Source organism: Orycteropus afer, unplaced genomic scaffold (assembly GCF_000298275.1).
Source record: "Orycteropus afer afer isolate SDZICR_OR568_19922 unplaced genomic scaffold, OryAfe1.0 scaffold00074, whole genome shotgun sequence".
NCBI lineage: Eukaryota > Metazoa > Chordata > Mammalia > Tubulidentata > Orycteropodidae > Orycteropus > Orycteropus afer.
The window spans coordinates 11906675-11927127 of NW_006921661.1; the positions used below are offsets into that span (position 1 = coordinate 11906675).

Sequence of the window (20453 nt, forward strand, 5' to 3'; positions counted from 1 at the left end):
CAAGATTCTGGAAGAGCATGAAGATTAGAAATATTTCAGTGGTTATTTCTGGAAAATAAAATCTGCTACACCATACTGTGTTGTATTTTCCCTGCATAAAATTGAGAGTTCCATGAGGACTGTGACTGTATCTTGTTCATCCAAGTATATATTGTTGATATCATAAATAAAAGTCTTCCCAATGTCATGCAGGTTAGATATTATAAAAGAGAGAGGAGCAAAGGCACATATATGGAAATACTGCCTCCAAGACAAGACCCAGCTAATAACAAAAGGCTTGGGCCACCCGTTCTCGAATCTGTTTGGTCTTTACACTGTAGACAATGGGATTCATCAGAGGAGGGACTAGAAGATACACAAAGCCCATGACCACCTGGACCAGATGGGGTCCCTGCTTCCCAAAGCGGTGGATGACAGACAAGCCTATCATTGGAGTATAAAAGAGCAGTACTGCACAGATGTGGGAGACACAGGTGTTCAGAGCTTTGAGTCTCTCAGCCCTGGAAGCAATGGATAGCACAGTGCACAGGATCAGGGCATAGGAGAAGAGAATGAGCAGTGAATCTATACCCACTGTGGAAACGATGACAAACATGCCATAAATGCTATTGGCCTTGATGTCTGCACAGGCCAATTTCATCACTTCCTGGTGGAGACAATAGGAATGTGAGAGGATTGAGGAGCCACAATAAGGGAATCTCCTGAGCATAAAAGGCAATGGAAAAATGAGTGCAACACTGCGGCCCAAAGAAGCCAGGCCAATCCTGCCAACGGCTCTGTTGGTAAGGATGGACGCATAGTGCAAGGGGCGGCAAATGGCTACCAAACGGTCAAAAGCCATTGACAGTAGCACAGAGGACTCCAGGAAAGACAAGCAGTGAATGAAAAAGAGCTGGGCAAAACAGGTATTATGACCAATCTCTCGTGCCCCCATCCAAAAGATACTCAGCACTGTTGGGAGGGTACAAAGGGACAGGCCCAGGTCAGTCAGAGCCAGCATGGACAGGAAGAGGTACATAGGCTCATGGAGGGAGGGCTCTGTTTTAATAATAAGGAGAATCATGCAGTTGCCCAGTATAGAAACTAGATACATGAAGCACAGGGGGATGGAGATCCAGATGTGCATGTGTTCCAGCCCAGGAATGCCACTCAGCGTGAAGGTAGAGGGGATGCTGCTGCTGTTTCCCAGGGATCCCAGCATCATTGTATCATTGTGTCTGGAGGCCAAGCGAGTTGTATTATCTCCAAAATTCTTAAATGGTTAGAGGAAATGGCAGTGATTACAGACAGGCAGAAATTAAAAAAAAAAAAAAAAAAAAGTAGCATTAAGCAGACTTGGAACTCTGTAGTTCCTTCAGAGATTGTTATACAACTTGGTTCTTCTCAACACTTTTTTGTGGGAAATGCTTTTAGTCTCATATTTTGATAAGAAAATGGACATGGAATTGCTGTTAAAGTCATGCAAATTCTAAGGGTTAAGCTGAGTGAGTTGGATATGGTCTATCATATTAATTCTGTCCTGAACTTTCTGGATGGCATAAACCAGTCTCCTTTGTCTTCTGGCTTTTTGCCAGACTGAACTAATGGGGAAGACCAACAAGAAGTAGAAAAATGAAAGGAGGGGGAGTTCCGGCCCTCTCACAGTAGCACTATGGTTGGTTTGGCAGTGGCTGTGTTCTACCATCAATGATCACAGCTCTTGTTGGGAACCTTTCTCCTACAACAACAGATGTCCTTGGCTTCCAGCAATTATTCTCACTTTTTGTCCTTACACAAGGATAGAGGTGAGAGAAGCATTAGTAATCCTATTAGTCATACTTTGTCCATCTTTGTAAGTAAATATTTCTTCTAAGACCATCACTAATGTCCTAGCCTTTCTTTAATATTCTTTTCCTTTCCCTTCTCTTACTTTGCTTTCTTTGCTACTTCTGCCTTTTATTTTTGTTTGTTTATCCTCACTGGCCATATATGACCTCTAACCTTATACACAGACCAGACCTTCATTCACCTCCTCTTCAGATTTACCTGTCTTATAATCCTGGTCTGGTCCAGATAGCTCAGAAATACTGTCCAGCACACAGGAGTCCAGAGACATCTGTAAAGTTATTCCTGATACTAGAATAAGAAACCAAAGCCTTATCCTCCAACCAGGAAGTAACTCTCATTCCCCAGAAGCATAGGATTCCCACTACTGTGGATCCAGATGGCGAGGAGAGGCTGAAGCATTTCCCTCAACCATGGCCACATCCTCAATTACAAGGTAAAGTCCATGAGATGCCATAGAACAAAAGGGTAATGATGTAGGTAGAACCCAGTCTTCTATAGATGAGGAAATGAAGGCTCAGTAGGGGATACTCAATGGTCAGAAGTTATATGCTAAGTTAGGTTTCCTGACTTCCCGTAACAGTGATTTCCTACTCCTAATGGCATAGAAGGTTGGGCAATCCTACTTCCGTAGTGATACTGCCTCGGAAACCCAAGGAGGGGTCGCTATGAGTCAGGGCTGACTCGATGGCACATAACAACAACACAACAATGGCATAGTACCTAAGACATTTGACTGCTAACCAGAAGGCTGGCAGTTCAAACCCACCAGTGACTCCTTGGAAGGAAGGTTGGGGTAATCTACTTCCATAGTGATACTGCCTCAGAAACCCAACAAGGGGCCACTATGCATTTGATCCGACTTGACAGCAGTGATCTTTTTCTGAGTTTAACTAGTAACTCCACTAGAATGTAAGCTCAAAAAGGGCAAGGGCTTTGTTAACCTCTATAAAGCCAGTGCCTAAAATATGTCCTTGTATACAGTAGATGCTTAGTTTTTTTTGTTTTTTTAAATAAATAATAGTTAAATTTACTTAGTCCTAGCTTAGTATGCTTCATCTCCTGAAGATAATCCTGTGAATAAATATAGTATCATGCTACAGATGAAGAAACAGAGGCTTAGAGAGATTGATCTTTCTCAGATCAGAAAGTACAGGATCAAAATGGGATTTGAACTAAAATCTGATATTTCTCTACATTCTAGAGTCTAAACACAGCTTTCCCAATTGGTGATCATTCACTGTCAAATAGCTAGTATGAAATCAAGTGCTTAATAATCCTCAATAATTTCAGAAATTTTCGATGAATTAATGAATTAATTTATCTGGAGAAATACTCGTAAATGTATACATAAACATTTTCTCTCTCGTTAAGAACACCAGTGTTATTGATATTCAGTGTCATCAGCTCATTGTCCACTTGAAGGTCAGATTAGCTCTTGGTCTGTGTTCCTCGGCTTCTGCTATGACTGTACTCAATGGTGAATTCCATGAGGCTGTGATTGACAGGGAGAGGAGCTAACAGACAAACTGCACAGTGGTTAACAATCTAACTCAAAACCTAAGCAGAAAATATGTTTGACATGAAAATGAGATGGGATGGGGAAGAAGGAAGACATATGATACCTGAGGAACATCTATTCTTTGCCCGGCACTGCACCAGTAACATTGTAAAAGCAGTAGATCTTAGAAAAAATCTTTCAAGGTTAGTATAATTTCCTCAACTTGCAAATGATAGAGTTTCAAACTTAGGTCTCTGGAGCTCCAAAGCTCATTTGGAAATTTAGAAAAATTTAAGTAACCAAATACAAGCAGTTATTTAAGATAAGACAACCTGAAATGAGTGGAGGTTTAAATGATAAATGATAGAGAGAAACAACAAATGTCTCTGGCTCCGACCTTCTTGTTGCTGCAGCTCAAAATAGACTCTCTTTGGAATCAGAGCTCGTAATTCACATTGTAAAGGGGTAGGGCAGAAATGGAATGGGAGAAACATAAAGAGGAAGCTAGATTGACTAGGGGTCTTGGAAATGAAAGAAAAAAGAATATTGAAGCCAGGAGAAGTCAGCTTTGGAAAGATCACTTTCAGTCTGCAAGCAAAAGATATTTTAGCAAGTTAACTATTAGAAATGCTTCTCATTTATAGATTCTCAGGGCTTGTGTTATTAGGTTAAGAAAGAATTTCATTGCTCTTGACCAGCATTAAAGCATTGTCCCTGGTAGGTTGGGAATGGATTCTGGGGATGGTAGGAACTTAACATATGAGTTTTCAGTCACTAGTTGCTCTGCTTAGAAAATCTGTTTTAGAAGAAATTTAGTAGGTTCAATGACTACAAATTACATTACTTACTTGTAGTCACTCAGGGAAATATCCTTTTAGGTAACAGACAAGCTTTTCTCACAGAAAGTCAGATTACTTCCTCCCTCTCTACTTCTTTGGTTCTTGGGGCTAACCCCAGATTCTGCTAACCCTGAGCCGGAAGCTAAGTGAACCTATTCTCTTGAGCCTATCTTTTTCATGCACCTTGATTTTGTCCATTTTCCCTGCCTATTCTCTATGGATCCTATCGATAGTCTTACAGTACCCTACAGGTAACAACTCTCTGGGCCAAAAACTGAGCAAGGGGACAGATGTAAGAAAGTGGTTGGCCCTTTCTGAGCTAACGCTAAGACCATACCTTGTATCTGATGAAGTCAGGAAGAGCTGAATTTAGCTGGTGCCATCTGCAGCAGACACTTCTATGGTCTTTCTTGTGCATTGAAATTTCTTCTCTGGTCCTTTTCTCCAGAACTCAGGCTTAGCCTTCTGGAACTTCTTCTTGACTCTACAACTCAGCACCAAACACTTGCCTGCTATACTGTCTCCTCATATACCAAGGCTGAGGGACTTTGGGGAATGGGGAGAGACTAGAGAGTGAATTGTTTAAATCTCTGCTTTTTATTTTTGTCACTGTCTGATGTGACCCTCTCAACAGTCTTTGATCAATTCCCTAGCAGGACCTCATTAATCTCACACCCTGGGGACAGCAGAAACAGGGGAAGGAGGTACTCTTGTGTGATATTGGGATGCCAACCACTAATAGTGCATGGTAAAGGATATAGCGAAAGTTCTGGACAACCTTTACAACTTCAGGAAAGCAAACTAGATGCTGTTGATATTGTTTTATGTATCATGTATCATACTGAATGTGATTATGCACAATGAATGTGACAGTGTGCATGCTGGGTGTGTATAACTGTATGTGACACCAAAACAAGAGCTTTTAAATTTAATTGTCTTCCCATCACCAAAGGGAGAGAAAGATGTCAGATCAAGTATAATTTTTGGAAATACTGTGATGGCATTGTGCTTATTCTCAGTGCCCCATGTAACCCTACTTGCTCCAGATTCCTACCTAGACTCAGAGACTCCACCTCTTCTTCTTATCTCAGACTTACTGAGACCTCAGCCCTTTACTTCTAGATATGAATGAGCTAATTGGAAATACATTCATTTCAGTGCTTTTATTCCAAGATAATTAGCATACGGCTTGTTGGAGCTTTTTCATAAATATAAAGGCATACATTCTGAGGAATGCCTTAAAGCCACAAACCACTAATAAAAGTTTATTCCAATTCATTGTCTTGGCTAGTCTCTGAAATATAGTTGACCTCTCCTTGTGGCCATATCTCTTTAATTCTTTTCTACATGTTTATTAGTTATGTAATATGAGGTACAATAATTTATCTCACTGACCCTCTTGTCCAACAGGGCTATCTGAGAATTGCTGAGGAAATTGACACTTTTATAATAACAAGATAATGTTGAATAAAAATAATTTGAGAAAGCTAAAATTTTCACAAAATGATTATGTGCAATGCTGCACTAGATAAGCAATGTGACCACTTTTTATGGCTATTATAAAGCCACCTTTCAATGAACATGCATGAAGTTTTTGCAAGGCATACCTGTTTACTCCTGCTAGTATTTTCTCTCCTACTTGAGTGTCAGGATGCACCTTCTCTACAAATAACCACAAGCAATACTTGAGGAAGATCCTAGATTATAGTTCTATATTAAAGAAAACTCACAATTTTGATGTAAGGAATCAGTATGTAGCAACTACCTAGCAGCTAGCTAGAGAAAAAATTCCTGTAATAAAGTTTTTACAGCTGAAAAAGCCTTATTTGAAAATATTGGTGCTGTTGTCTTAATTTTCAAAAAAAAAAAAAAAAAAAGTCAGATTGAATAGTGCATGTAGAGTGCTTTGGCACAGTTGGTAGTATAGAGTAAATGCTCAGGTGTTATTATAACTCGTACTACCTGACTATTACTTCTGTTATTTCCCAGCTAGTCAATGAGAAATCTGCAGGTGAGGAAGCAGTAGTTATAGCATGTTGCATTTCTTTTGTAAGTTAAAATGCATAAATGTTAAAGAATGTTCCAAATCTTCCAAATTTTTGTCTCTTGTCAGAATAGTGAATAGAAAATCAGGCATTGATGCAAGATGTTAAGTTTTACAGACTTTTGACTGGAAGTAAATGCCCTCAGCCTGCCTTCTGAGGTGGATTTTTGTAAGAATTATTCAACAGATGTTAGTCATAGGGTAGTGAAAAGACTTATGGTCTGAAAGAACATCTGAAACTTTTTTAGGTATAGGGGAGGATGAATCTGTGACTAAGAGAGTAGTAGGTTTGCAAGTAGAAGGATCCATTTGCCAAGTCACACTTTCTAGATGCTAAGTGGTCCCTTTAAGGTAACACATCAAAATGTGTGATGGATCTGATAAAACAAAGACCTGAATAAACAAAGACCTTGCTTTAGGTTGTGTATTAGTTAGGGTCCAATCAGGAGACAGAAACCACACCACTGTTTTAGCAAAAATGTTTAATATAAAGTCTTATTAAAATGATATTGGAGTAAGAAACCACATGTCTGATAAGAATCTAGTCACCATTATATGCACCCTCTCTTCAATTATCAACTATTTCATCACCCAATATTTCCATTTGAGACAATAGTAAAAAATCCACTATGTGACTATTTTTTGCATTAACAAAGTATGTCTGGCAATAATGAATGCCAAGGTGTGAAGTGAGAGTAACGCTGGCCGTGATGGTTAAGGTTATGTGTCACCTCGGCTAAGTCATGATTTTTGGTGGTTTGCTAGTTATGTAATGATGTAGTCATCTTCTGTTTTGTGATCTGGTGTGATCATCCTCCATTTTTGCATAACACTGATTTTAGCATAAAGACTTGGTCTTTAGAACCTAACCATACTGATAAGTGAGGAAAAGGTATGTATAAAACTTCAACAATTTAACAACAATAACACAAGAAACGGAACCATAAATTGGTGGACAGACATTTCACCAGAGAGAACATTCAAATGCCATTAAACACATGAAAATATGCTCAATGTCATTAGCCACCAGAGAGATGCAAATCAAAACCACAGTGAGATACTATTTCACTCCCATTAGGATAGCTAAAGGAGCTCTGGTGGCATAATGGATAGGGTATTTGGCTGCTAACCAGAAGGTCAGTGGTTTAAACCCAACAGCCTCTCCACAGAAAGAATATGGGGCAATCTACTTCTGTAAAGATTTACAGCTGAACAAACCCAATGGGGGTTGCTATCAGCGAGAATCAACTCAATGGCAGTGAGGGTTTTTTTTGGAGGATGGCTAAGATTACAAAAAAAAAAAAAACAGGAAAACAGAAAAAAAAAAAAAATGACAATAGTTGGTGAGGTTGTGGGGAAATTGGAACCCTTATCCATTGCTGATGGGAATGCAAAAGGTACCAACCAAAACCAAACTCGCTGCTGAGCCATTACCAATAACATAGCTATTCCTCAAAAAACTAAAAATAGAACTGCTATAGGAACTCTGGTGGTGTAGTGCCTAAGACATTTGATTGCTAACCAGAAGGCTGGTGGTTCAAACCCACCAGCCACTCCTCAGAAGGTAGACTGGGCAATCTACTTCCATAGAGATACTGCCTCGGAAACCCAAGGACGGGTCACTATGAGTCAGACCCGACTTGATAGCAGTGAGTTAGTTAGAATATGATCTAGCAATTCCACTCTTAGGTATATACCCAAAAAACTTGAAAGCTGAGACTCAAACAGATATCTGTTCACCAATATTCATTGCAGCACTATTTACAATAGCTAAAAGGTAGACACAGCTTAAATGCCCATCAACAGATAAATGGATAAACAAAATATGGTACATACATACAATGGAATGCTTACTCAGCCAGCAGGAGAAGTGAAGACTCCCCTCTCCCCCTCAACTTATTTATTTGTTTTAGTTTAATTGTGGTGAAAGCATATACAAGACATTCACCAACATAACAACTTCCACATTTACAACTCAGGAACATTAGAAATGAAGTCTTGATATGTGCTACAATACAGATGGAGCTTGAAAATACACTGAGTGAAATGCCAATCACAAAAGGAAAAATATTGTATGACCTCACTTATATAAAGAGACAAGAAAGGACAAATGTATGGAGATCAAAGTATATCAGTACTGACCAAGGATGAGGAAAGGAGGAAAGGGAGTTTTAATAGTGATGAAAAAAATTACTTTGATTAAGGGTAGAGTTACAGAGATGATTATTGTAATTGTTGTTATCAGTTGTACATCTGTAAAAAATTGAATTGGAAAAACTGTGTGGTAGATATATTTACAACAATAACAAAAAAAAAAAAAAAGGAAAGAAAGAAAATGAAAAGAGTAGCTGTTGAGGCTGCTTATTTTTAACCAAACACTCATCACTTATAGGACTTGGTTCCTTGGTTTGGAGTTTTAAGGTCATGGCTTCACAGAACATCCAAATTAATTGTCCTAATAATGTTTTCTGTGTTTCTGTTGTATCTCCTTGTTCAGTGCATAATGTTTGGGGTCTTAAAAACTTGCAAGCAGGCTTAAAAGGCACAAAAAATGGCCTCTCTTCATCTGGAACAACAGAGAAGAAGGAGAGTCAAGAATAGAAGGAAGAAATGGAATCACTTCCATGAACAATGATCTCCTTTGCCTTGAGACCAGAAGAACTGGATGGTGCCAGACTACCATTACCAAACATTTTAATCAGATTCTATAGTAGAATCAAAAGGGAGAAAATGCAGAACAGAATTTAAGATTCTCATGGACTCCAGACTTTCTGGAGCTGTAGAGGCTGGATGAACCCGTGAAACTATTGTCCTAATATAATCTTTAAACTGTAAACCAAAAATACCCTCTGATATATTTTTAAAACCAAACAATAGTTAAGATTAACAAGTGAAAGTGTCTCCCTTGAGCATTATCCTTTATTCAAAACTATCTATATGGGATCAAATTGACAGCAGCAACTTGAAAGTTTAGACAGGAACCTGGGGACATTGAGTTTATGTTAATGAGGAAGGAACAACTTAGAAAAGGAGGATGAGAATGTTATCATAACTCAATGAATATAACCAGTGTCACTGGAGAGTACATGCAGAAATTGTTTAAATTGGCTTATGTTCTGCTGGGTATATTCTCAGCAGCAGCACAATAATAAAATTTTTTAAAAAACAAAAATTGATATTGGAATAACAAGGAATGGACTAAGAAAGGTAAAAAATAACAAATCTGTATTTTAGGGCTGAGGGATAGTATTCAAGGAAGGAACAAAATTTTAGGAAAATAATCCTCCTAAAAGCTATGATACACCCTCATTGAAGAGTATGTGGTTGAAGTCCTCTGAGTGACAGAAAACTTCATGAAGTTGTTCTGTGCCAAAGCTGATCTATAAGTATCAGGCTGATGATGGTGAGTGGAGAACCACCCTCTGGGATTCCAGTGAAATTTGCCAGGAAGTTGTCCAAAGTGATTGCTGTTGACTTTCTGGAAATCCAGCAGGGGCACAAGCTGGACTCACCAGAAACCTTCTGGGAAGTTGCTCGAGGAAGGGGGGTCCCTGTTGACTCAATGAGAAGTCATTACTGGGAAACTTCATGCAAGCAAGCTGAGGTACCCCTGGAAGTGGTTAACTCCCCTTGGAAGTGCTGCTCAATTTCAAGTCCAAAGTCATTCAAAGGAGCTGTCGTCTTCTGCTGGCCACCAGCTTTTACTTAGAAGAGCCACACACACTGCAGGAGCACAGCCAGATGGACATCCTGGAACCAAGAAGGAGACCCCATCCTCTTTCACTGTCCATCCAGGGCCCTCTGCTGCAAGTTTAACATTGGGCAGAATGGCAAAAGAGAAAAACTTAGAAGGCTGAGTTCTAACATGACAGATGAGCAAAAAATGAATTTGGAGCTGAGAGATATTAAGTTGATAACCGACATAGGTAATATGTATCAAATACTTAAACATGCTTCAATTAAATAAGGAAGATGCTCTTGCATTTGCTTTTATCATAAAATGATGTATTAGCATATTCTTAAAAAATTGGTCTAGTAAGAGAAATTAAAACATATAGCAATAATCAAAGACATGCTTCTCCTAAGTATGATGAAAGTTTTCCTTCCTAAAGTTAGCTGTATTCAATCACAGCATAATTGAGTCTCTATTACTACAGACTATTTTACAACATAAGCCTGAATTTTATTTAGGGGTTTAGGCAAAGTGGATGACAGAGCAGATTTGAGTTGAAGTATGCTTTCACAAGACCATATTTTAATGAATTTTTAAAACAAGTTCTGGAGCAGAGAGAAAAATGTGACAGATTAAATTGGGGTGTACTAGAGTTTCATAGACCACATACTGACACTTTCTAATTAGCATAACTAAAACTGTCCTTGCTCTCAGTTTGGAAAAGGAGTTCTTACTCCTCCCTCTACATTTCCTTTTTAATATTAGGGAGTTAGTTGCATATCTGGTTTTCCCAAATTATTTATTTTGTGATCAGGCTATACTCAATTTCCAATGAATTCCTTTGGGTACCTAGAGTCAAATCAAGATAACCAGAAAAGGAAGAGACTTACTGAGCCAAAACTTTCTTTCTTTTCCATGACATCAGTCCTAAGGAAGGCATATCTACCTACATCAACATATAAAATGATGTAGTTTAATCCATGTGTATCTAGACATTTGTGAAATGTATACAGATGCACAAACACAAAGACTGGTTAACTGGGGCATATTTACCAATACAAGTAATCAGGGAACAGTGAAATAAACATATTCACTCAAAAACATCAAAACACACTCATAAAAAAAACAACAGTAGTGTATGTGTGTATGTTGTTTGAGTTGTGGCTGAACATAAATATGTGATAAATATCTAGCAAACAAACATCAAATAATACATGCTTTTCCACCATCTTTTCATTCCAACAATGTAGGGAACAAGTAAGTGAAAATCATATTCCTTGACTAGTCACTCATTTGATGAGTGATTACTTTCAGCTTCAATGTCCTCATTTGAGGATTATTCACAACTATATTTTTTCCCCTCCAATTTGATATTTTTCCTCCAACTTCTAGGGCATCTTCTCTTTTGCTTAATTTTATGGATGTGTGTTTAGTGAATACCCTCATAGAAAGTCATTCTAGTATGTTCTCAGATCAGCATTACTTCGGGTCAGTATGAGTGTGTAAAAATATGTTGCAAATGAATTTAAAGATACTATAGCTTTAATAAAGTAACAAAGGGAGTAAAAGTAAAAATTTTAAATGATAGTCATAGATAAAATTCCATTGCCTAGAGAAATGAAAAAATAAAATGTATACATTGTTTAGCATTTTATCAAACAACAATGTTGTTGTTGCTGTTGTTATGTGCCGACAAGTCAAACCTGACTCATAGCGACCCCTCTTTGGGTTTCTGAGGCAGTATCACTATGGAAGTCGATTACCCAACTTGCCTTCTGAGGAGTGGCTGGTGGGTTTGAACTGCCAGCCTTCTGGTTAGCAGTCAAGTGCCTTAGGCACTACGCTACCAGAGCTCCTTCTAACAATAGTAGTTAATATTTATTCAGAATTTTATGTGTCAGACATTGTTAAGAAATTTACATAAGCTATTTCATTTAATCTTCACAAAATCTATGCAAGGAAAGGATTACAATTATTTTCATGCTCATTATGCAATTGAAGAAAACTAAAGAACAGAGAATGTGGTAACTTTCCCAAAGTCACACAATCAGTATGTCACACAGGTAATTCCCTTTTTATTGATAATGGGAAGTTAGTGTTTTTTCCTATAACTAGATTAAACTGAAAATTCTAAGGGCTTTATGAGCAAACATGGCATTCTTTACCCTAACTTAATCCTGCTGAAAACACCGAAGTGTCTTTATAAACTCAAACTTTTTAACGATGCGTTGTCGGATCTGCTTGGTCTTGATGCTGTAGACAATGGGGTTCATGAGGGGTGGTACCAGCAGATAGACATAAGACATGAGGAGGTGTACAATGCGAGGCAGGTGTTCGCCAAAGCGGTGCACAAGAGACAAGCCAATCATGGGAATGTAGAAGAGTAGCACAGCACAGATGTGGGACACACAGGTGTTAAGGGCCCGGAGTCGCTCATGGCGGGAGGCAATGCTCAGTACAGTGCGTAGGATGAGGGCATAAGAAAGGAAGATAAGTAGTGAGTCCACACCCACAGTGCAGGCTACAACAAAGAGCCCATAGATGTGGTTGACAGTGATGCTAGAGCAAGCCAGCTTCATGATCTCCAGGTGCAGACAGTAGGCATGGGCCAGTACGTGGGATCGGCAGTACTGAAAGCGTTTAAGGAGGAATGGCAAGGGTAGGATGAGGAGGGCACTTCTAAGCACTGAGCTCAGTCCCATCTTGACAATGTGTGCAGGTGTCAGGATGGTGGAGTAACGCAGTGGGTTGCAGATGGCCACATAGCGGTCAATGGACATGGACAGTAGAACTGAAGATTCCACCAGAGACAAGGTATGAATGAAGAAGAGCTGAGTGAAGCAGGCGGGGATCCCAATCTCTCGTGCATCAAACCAGAAGATTCCCAGGACAGTGGGCAGTGAGGAAAGGCAAAGGCCCAAGTCTGTGAAAGCCAGCATAGCCAAGAAATAGTACATGGGCTCATGGAGGGTGGCATCAGTACGGATGACGTGGAGGATGGTAAGGTTCCCTATAATAACTGTCAAGTAGATGGAGCAGAAGGGAATGGAGATCCAGCCATGGAAATCTTCTAGACCTTGGAAGCCCGTCAGGAAGAAAGTGGCTTTTTGGAGGCTGCTATTGTAAGGGATTGTCATGGCTTTACAATCTTGAATTCACCAATCTGCAGTATAGATACCTAGAAAAACACAGGGCTGAATTCCCACTCACATACATGTTCTAGGACCAGTGAGCCAGGATGGCTCTGCAGATGGAATGGGAGAGAATTGGGAGACATGATCTACTAGCCTTTCCCTAGACAGTCTAGGAAGGGGTTCATAATAGGAGATTGCTGAGGTGTCATTTGATTTAACCTTAGCGATATGTCCACCACCAAAGTTAGCATCTCAGAGGTTTAATGAGGTTGCCTCAAATGGTACCTCTTTCTTAGATTCCTCCCTGATACATCTCCAGTTCAGTCACTCAGCCTTTGAGAATCTGTATGGTGCTTATGGGAAACTGTTACCACATAGCTTTTGCATATTTGTCCCCTAAAATTAATTGCACATGACATGCCTTCAAATGTGTTTGTAACTTATCTGGTTTTTACTACATTGTGCATTATTCTATAGTGTCTAGTCCACCATGGAGGGCAAAGCAAGTGTTTAGTAAATTTTTGCTGAAATCCTTGAACTTTTAACTGTTGATCAGAGAGATGCCTCTCCTGTCTCTGTATAAAATATTTTGATGGATGAGGAGGTAAATGATGGTGAGTTATTCTGAACCCTGAAGAACATCTGAGAAGAAGCAGTCCTTCAGAAAAGAAGTAATTCTAGGAAAGGGGTCTTTAGGGCTTAATTCTGACAGAGATCAGGAGATAAAAGGGCAGCTAAACTGGAGCCACATGTAGAGGATAAGGATGCAGATGAGGTATATATCAAGTTATAAGCCAAAAGAAGAAAGGAAAAAAAAAAAAACAAACAAACAAACAAAAAAAAAACAAACCTGAAGTAGCCAGGCAAAGTCTGATTCATAGTTTAGAATGAAGAAGCCAAATCTAAAGGTTCTCAGAGTGAACTATGCCTTTGGGGCTTTGATGGAGATGACACAGAGGCATAGGTCTATTGCTGTAATACCTCAAGTGGAGTCTCCTTTTTTCTGCCTTTGGAACTTACATTTAATGTCATTTATTGCAAGGGCCTCCATGTTAAATTCTATGAATATTAATATAGTGTGAGTAGTGTATTGTTTACCATATGCATAAAATATTTTAAAAATATATTATGTGCCTGTCACATTTCTAAATGTCTGACGTTTATTTCAACTCTCACAAAAATCCTATGACATATGTTCTTCTCTTAGGTCCATACCAAAACCAAACCAAACTCACTGCCGTTGAATTGATTTTGACTCATAGCGACCCCTCCTTGGGTTTCCAAGGCAGTACCTCTACGGAAGTAGATTGCCCAATCTTCCTTCTTAGAAGTGACTGGTGGGTTTGAACCACCAGCCTTTTGGTTAGCACTCAAATGCCTTAGGCGCTACACCACCAGAGCTCCCCTTAGGTTCATATTACAGGTGAAAAACAACAACTGTGGCAGAGAGGTGACATAATCAGTGTAAGATTATAAAGCAAATAAAAGTTGAGAATCAGATTCAAATCCTGAGAGTGCACTCCAGAATCTACTTGATTAGTCTTTACACTATATTCTCACTTCTACTTCACAGTGCTTTAGCCTTTACAAGAGTCAGGGAAATTATAAATGAATAGATAAATAAATACTAAAATCCACAAGTTTTCTTCTTTGGAGAAATCTGTGACAATTATTTCCATTTTGTATATAATATTAGATGGGCTAAGATGGGTGACAATAGAGAAGAAACACGTTTTTAGGGACTGAATACTGCTTAGGATGTGCTAAATGAGAGCTTAAAAAGGAATTCCTGGGAGAATGTGCAGAGAATATTGCACATAGCAATCATTCGTTTGAGTGAACACTTGAGTTACACAACATCTGACCTCAATATGGGTAAAATGCTAATATACACAGTAAAGAAAGGAAAGATAGGGGCCTATTCTTTAACACTGGGATTGCTTCAAATTGAATTAGAGGTAGAAAAGAGAGAGAGAAGGAGAACTGGAGAAATATGGTGAAAAGAAGAGCATATGACATCAATAAAGCCAAGTAATTCCTGTTGAAAAAGACATGCCATAGAGGACTTAAAAAAATAAATAAACATAAATAAAACACATTTTACTTACAATAGCCACGTCACTTGATTGTTTTAGAAAATATTTTCAGTAGAGTGGAGAAGGAGTGTAAGGGCTTAAGCTATCAGTGGGTGAGGAATAGGTTAAAAAAAAATCTGTATTTTGTGTAATTTTCCTGTAAGAGAAAATCTACAGAATGAATGAAGATTTAAGTGTATTATAAGGCAGAGAAATGGGAAGTTGATGGTAATTTTTCAAAAGTCTTCCTTCTTCTCAGTAGCGGGACATTGAAAAGCTGAGGATGACAAAAGAAAGGTTCACATCTAACTTTCATCACTCATACTTCAAATCAAAACATAATAATAATAACATAATAATTCAATAATCAATATAATAATAATAAACCCTCTTGTTTGATAATTCCAAAAGGAGAAACAAGAACAAGATATAAACAGGGGTAGTTAGGACAGAGGAAGAACAGAGGACAAAAATAGAACCTGGGAGAGGAGATGGGTTGTGAAGCAAAGAGTGGATGTCACAGGATTTAGAAAGTGGCTCTGAGGTACAAACAACGATGTGAAATTGCTCTAAACTCAATGACAAGATCATGTTAAAAGGAATGAAAATAAAGAAGGACATTTTTTTTTTTTAATCAATAAAGGACAGATGCAACAAAAGCTGTGTGTGGTGTTTTAGCCAGCAGACTCACAGTGAAGCTGGTTTCCATACTTCTTACTTTGCAACATCTCAGATAGTTTGAGAAATAGAAGAAACATTTGAAGTCATCTCTTTCAACCATCTCTCTCCAGACAGGTGAGGGTCATTCTATTTATTGAAAAGGGCTCTTTGTAATGTTCTATCCTAGCTATTATTATTTCTCCTAACCCCTTCCAAATCTGCATATTATATTTTGGCAGGTGCAGGGTATGTGGAAGCAAAAGAAAAGAAAAGGTAAATGCAAGTCATGGCCAGTACCAGGCAGAAAGAATTGTATACCACTAAAGCCTTGCAACCCTGGCACAGACCTGGAACCTAACAAAATTTGCTGAATGTTGAACGAGTCAGGAACACATGAATGAATGGATAACAAACAAGCAAGCAAGCAAAAAACATGAGATGTAGCAAGGATTAAACAGAATAATTCTTAGTGCAATTACTCTACATTTTCTTCTCAAAGACTTTCATCTCCAGATTAATGGATCAGAAAAAAAGTCAGAAGTCAGCTAGGCTTTTTCACTTTTGAGACTTTCTTCAGGTCTTATTTATTGGAAAAGAGAGAGATTATCCTAGCATCTCTAGTAGAGAGAGAGGAGAGATGGGTTAAACAGTGATCCCACTCACACCCTGATGCTCACAGACTCATAATATTCATATAATTAGACATAAAGGTGTTTATGGTTAGCAGCATCAGTATTGGTGACAGCCTACAAAATTCTTCCCAAAGACAATCCTGGCCTCATATTAGTATAGAATTTAATTGTTACAGAACATTGATAAATTCACTTTGCTTTTTCATTCTCCTACTACAATTTTATGATAGGAAAGGTAGAGATTATAATTTTCATTTTAAAGAAAAAGGAATTAATGTTTCAAATGAGGTTGGCTTTTACAAGATCACATACACTGATAAAGCCAAGACTAGAGCCCCAGGTCTCCTGTCCCCAGTTTAATTATCTGATGCGAGCAACTTGAAGCAGAGATTTAACAAGTAATGAAGACTGATATTTCAGTGTTTAGCACTCATATTCTCTGGCCCAGTTCTCTCTGTGCTCCTTGGTGATCTCTCTACGTGATTCTTCTTGCAATACGTACCTGATCACCAGCAGCTGGAAGGAAAAGGAACAGGAATGCATACTTCTAGTGAGAACTCTGGACAGGTAGCAAGCAGCTCAGCCATAAAAATATTCTGTTTAAAACACAAGCTCAGCAGCTTCTTTTCAAGGGCTTCTACTCAGGTTTAGCATTCCCTGAGGAGTGCTTATGGTTCTTAGCTGAGGATGGAGGCCACAAGGAGCTGAGAAACTCTGATACCTGAGTGAAGGGACGGGTGGGGAAGTAGGATGTGGGGGAGGAGGGATAAAGGAGTGTTAAGGAACCAAATGCTATCCTGTGGGTGGTCAAGGTGTATTTTGGGTTAAAATGTAAGGATGTTTTTAAAAATGGATTTCATTTCTGAAACTAGATAAGAAAGGCCTAACTCACTGCCATTGAGTCAGAACTGACTCATAACGACTCCTCCTTGGGTTTCCAAGGCAGTATCACTACAGAAGTAAATTGCCAAAGGGAGAGAAAGAGTGTGAGAGACAAGTAAAGCTGATCTTTATCTCTGTCTGCTACCTTCTAGCCAGGTAATCCAGGGCACATTACTTAATCTGTTTGAGATTATTTCCTTAGGTCTTTAAAAAGGAATTTCCCCCTTCTTATTCACAGAGGCCTAGGATGTCACCTGCTTTAAGTGTCAATGTCACCTGCTTTAGAGAGCTGCTGATGTGATTAGGTTTGAATGTAGGGTGAAGGATGGTCCTCCTTGGACTTGAGTCAAACCAGAAGTTTCTTAATTATGACAGGCCATTCCTGTGCTTTCTCTCCCAGTAAACATGTGGCTTGAGAACCAGTGCTAATCTTGATTCAGCAATTTATATTCCAGTGTCAGTTTAATACCTTCAAATACTTATCACCTTACCAACATTTGTATCAATAAATCTTCCAGAATAAATTTAAATAATTGGGATAAATACTTGAACAGCAGAACAATTGATACTGAATGAATTCTCAATAAACACCATTATTACAATAATGACTAAAGTGACCATAATCCTATTGATACGAATTTTTGAAGTTTGCTGTTTTACAAGTAGATTATTGAAATATGTTCCTTAGTCAAAAAATCTTTGCAGTTGATTTATTCTCAGCTTGAAAGGAGTCTGCAAAATCTCTTTCCCAACCTCTTTGACTTTTTAGCTTTACCCAATACTCTCATTTCTTTTTCTTTCAAAATAAACATCATCATCCTCTTCTCATTGTCCCTTTAAAGTTTGTATTAAACATCTTCACTCACAACATTAAGGAGCACTGGTGGTGTTGTGGTTAAGGTATTTGGCTGCTAAGCAAAAGGTTGGTGGTATGAACCCAGGAGCCACTTCATGGAAGAAAGATGGGGCGGTTTATTCCATAAATATTTACACCCCAATGGGGTTGCTATGAATCAGAATTGGCATGATGACAATGAGTGTTTTTCTCTTCAGTATTTACAACATTATGAATAAGCATTATAAAAAAATAAACACATTTCTTTGTGTTTATGGCAGACATTCAATGATGTTGAAGCTTATGATGGACCCACAGGAAAACAAGAGCTGTGGATAATTTATTTTTCTATGATGTTACAGTGTTTCTCTAAAAGTGTTGGGGGAAATTGAAAATGCTAGTGGAAGATTAGATGAAGGAAGGAAGACACATTAGGGGAAGAAATGGGGAGCATTATAAATTGAGGATTGACAATCATACATATATATATGATATTTATATATATATATATCACTCATATATGTGGCACAGTGCCTGAGGCACTCGACTGCTAACCAGAAGGTTGGCAGTTCAAACCCACCAGCTGCTCTGTGGAAGGAAGACAGAGCAATCTACTTCTGTAAAGATTTACCCCCTTGGAAACCCAATCAGGTAGCTATGAGTCAGAATCTACTTGATGGTAATGGGTTTTGTTTGATGCGTTTGTGTGTGTGTATTTACGATGTTTATTCCTAATGTGTATAAACCCACTCACATGTATATATGACTTGTAGTACTCTATGTACTCTTTCCCAGTTGTACTAGGTATTCACTCATTTATTCAGTCAAAAGTAATTTGAGTGTTTACTATGGGTCACTCCCTTGGTAGTGGCTGATAAGATGTAATGAATATTACAGACAGCTCCTACTCCTTCAGGAGCTCATATTCTAGTTGATAATATTTGCTTAAAGTATTTTATTAAAAAAAGTTAAATGCACATAAAAATAACATCTAGTAATATAAAGCACTGTAGGATATGTAAGAGTAATAACAGGAGACCTGGTGGCTGAGTGGTTAAGCACTTGACTGTTTGAACTCACCAGTCAATACATGAGAGAAAAATGTGTCAGTCTGCTTCCATAAAGATTATTGTTGTTGTTGTTATGTGCTGTCGAGTTGGACTCGACTCATAGTGACCCCTTCTTGGGTTTCCGAGGCAGTATCACTAGGGAAGTAGATTGCCCCATCTTCCTTCTGAGGAGTGGCTGGTGGGTTTGAACCTCCAGGGTTCTGGTTAGCAGTCAAGTGCCTTAGGCACTACGCTACCAGATCTCCTTTGGAAACCCTATACAGCAGATCTACTGTGTCCTATAGCATCACATAGGAGCTCTGGTAGCATAGTGGCTAAAGCACTTGACTGCTAACCAGAAGGCTGGCGGTTCAAACACACAAGCCACTCTGCTGAAGGAAGACTAGGTAATCTACATCCCTAAAGATTTAATGCCTCAGGGTTGTTATTAGTTGGAATCCACTCTATGTCAGTAGGTTTTTTTTTTTTTTTTTTTTTTTATTTTTTTTTTTTTTTTTTTTTTTTTTTTAATGATCATTATGGGTTCTTTTCTTATTTGAAAAAAAAAATAGCTTTTGTAAGAATGTCATTGATATATATGACTCCAGAATAATACCATGTATAGTCTGAATCTTTATACCACAATATGCTGTAGACATACAGATTTTAGAATCAGTGAGTGTGTGTGGAACTGTGGGGTCCTGGTATTAGATAGACCAACAACTGCATTATCATGAAACTTAAGAAACAAAGAGGAAAGCCAGAAGAATCATTTAAAATATTTTCTTACTTGACTTTTATTTGCTACAACAATGAAAAAAAAAAAAAAAAAGAAAAACAAACTCACTGCCCATAGCGACACCTCCTTGGGTTTCTGAGGCAGAAATAGATTGCTCACTCTTCCTTCCAAGGAGTGACTGGTGGGTTTGAACCACCAGACTTCTGGTTCGCAGTCAAATGCTTTAGGCACTAAATCATCAGAGTTCTCAGTAAAGCAAAGGAATGTATGAAAACTAAGTTTTTGAAGAGAGGCATTGATGTAAGGTACTTTAATTTTATTTATTTATTTATTTGGATTTCACAGGCATATGTTCTAAAAAAACAGAGAGTAGAAACTGCCAGTCTTCATTTAATGCACAATTTTATAGATATAAAATCTGAGTATCAGAGAGATGAAGGGATTTTGTCAAGACTTCAGGAGTACTAAGGGCACCAGATGGAACACGCAGGAATCAGACTGACTACATCTGTGGCAAGAGGCGGTGGAAAAGCTCAATATCTTCAGCCAAAACCAGGCCAGGAGCT

The 20453-nt window shown here is 38.4% G+C and overlaps 2 protein-coding genes across 2 annotated transcripts; both read right to left on the minus strand.

Moving 5' to 3' along the window:
* Positions 1–262: 262 nt before the first annotated feature.
* On the minus strand, positions 263–1204 carry LOC103197139 (olfactory receptor 51G2). The gene has a single exon (XM_007941019.2). It carries the CDS (start codon positions 1202–1204, stop codon positions 263–265), a length of 942 nt encoding a protein of 313 aa, XP_007939210.1.
* A 10848-nt stretch (positions 1205–12052) lies between these two features.
* On the minus strand, positions 12053–13018 carry LOC103197141 (olfactory receptor 51G1). The gene has a single exon (XM_007941020.2). The coding sequence runs from the start codon at positions 13016–13018 to the stop codon at positions 12053–12055; it is 966 nt and encodes a 321-aa protein (XP_007939211.1).
* Positions 13019–20453: the final 7435 nt, after the last annotated feature.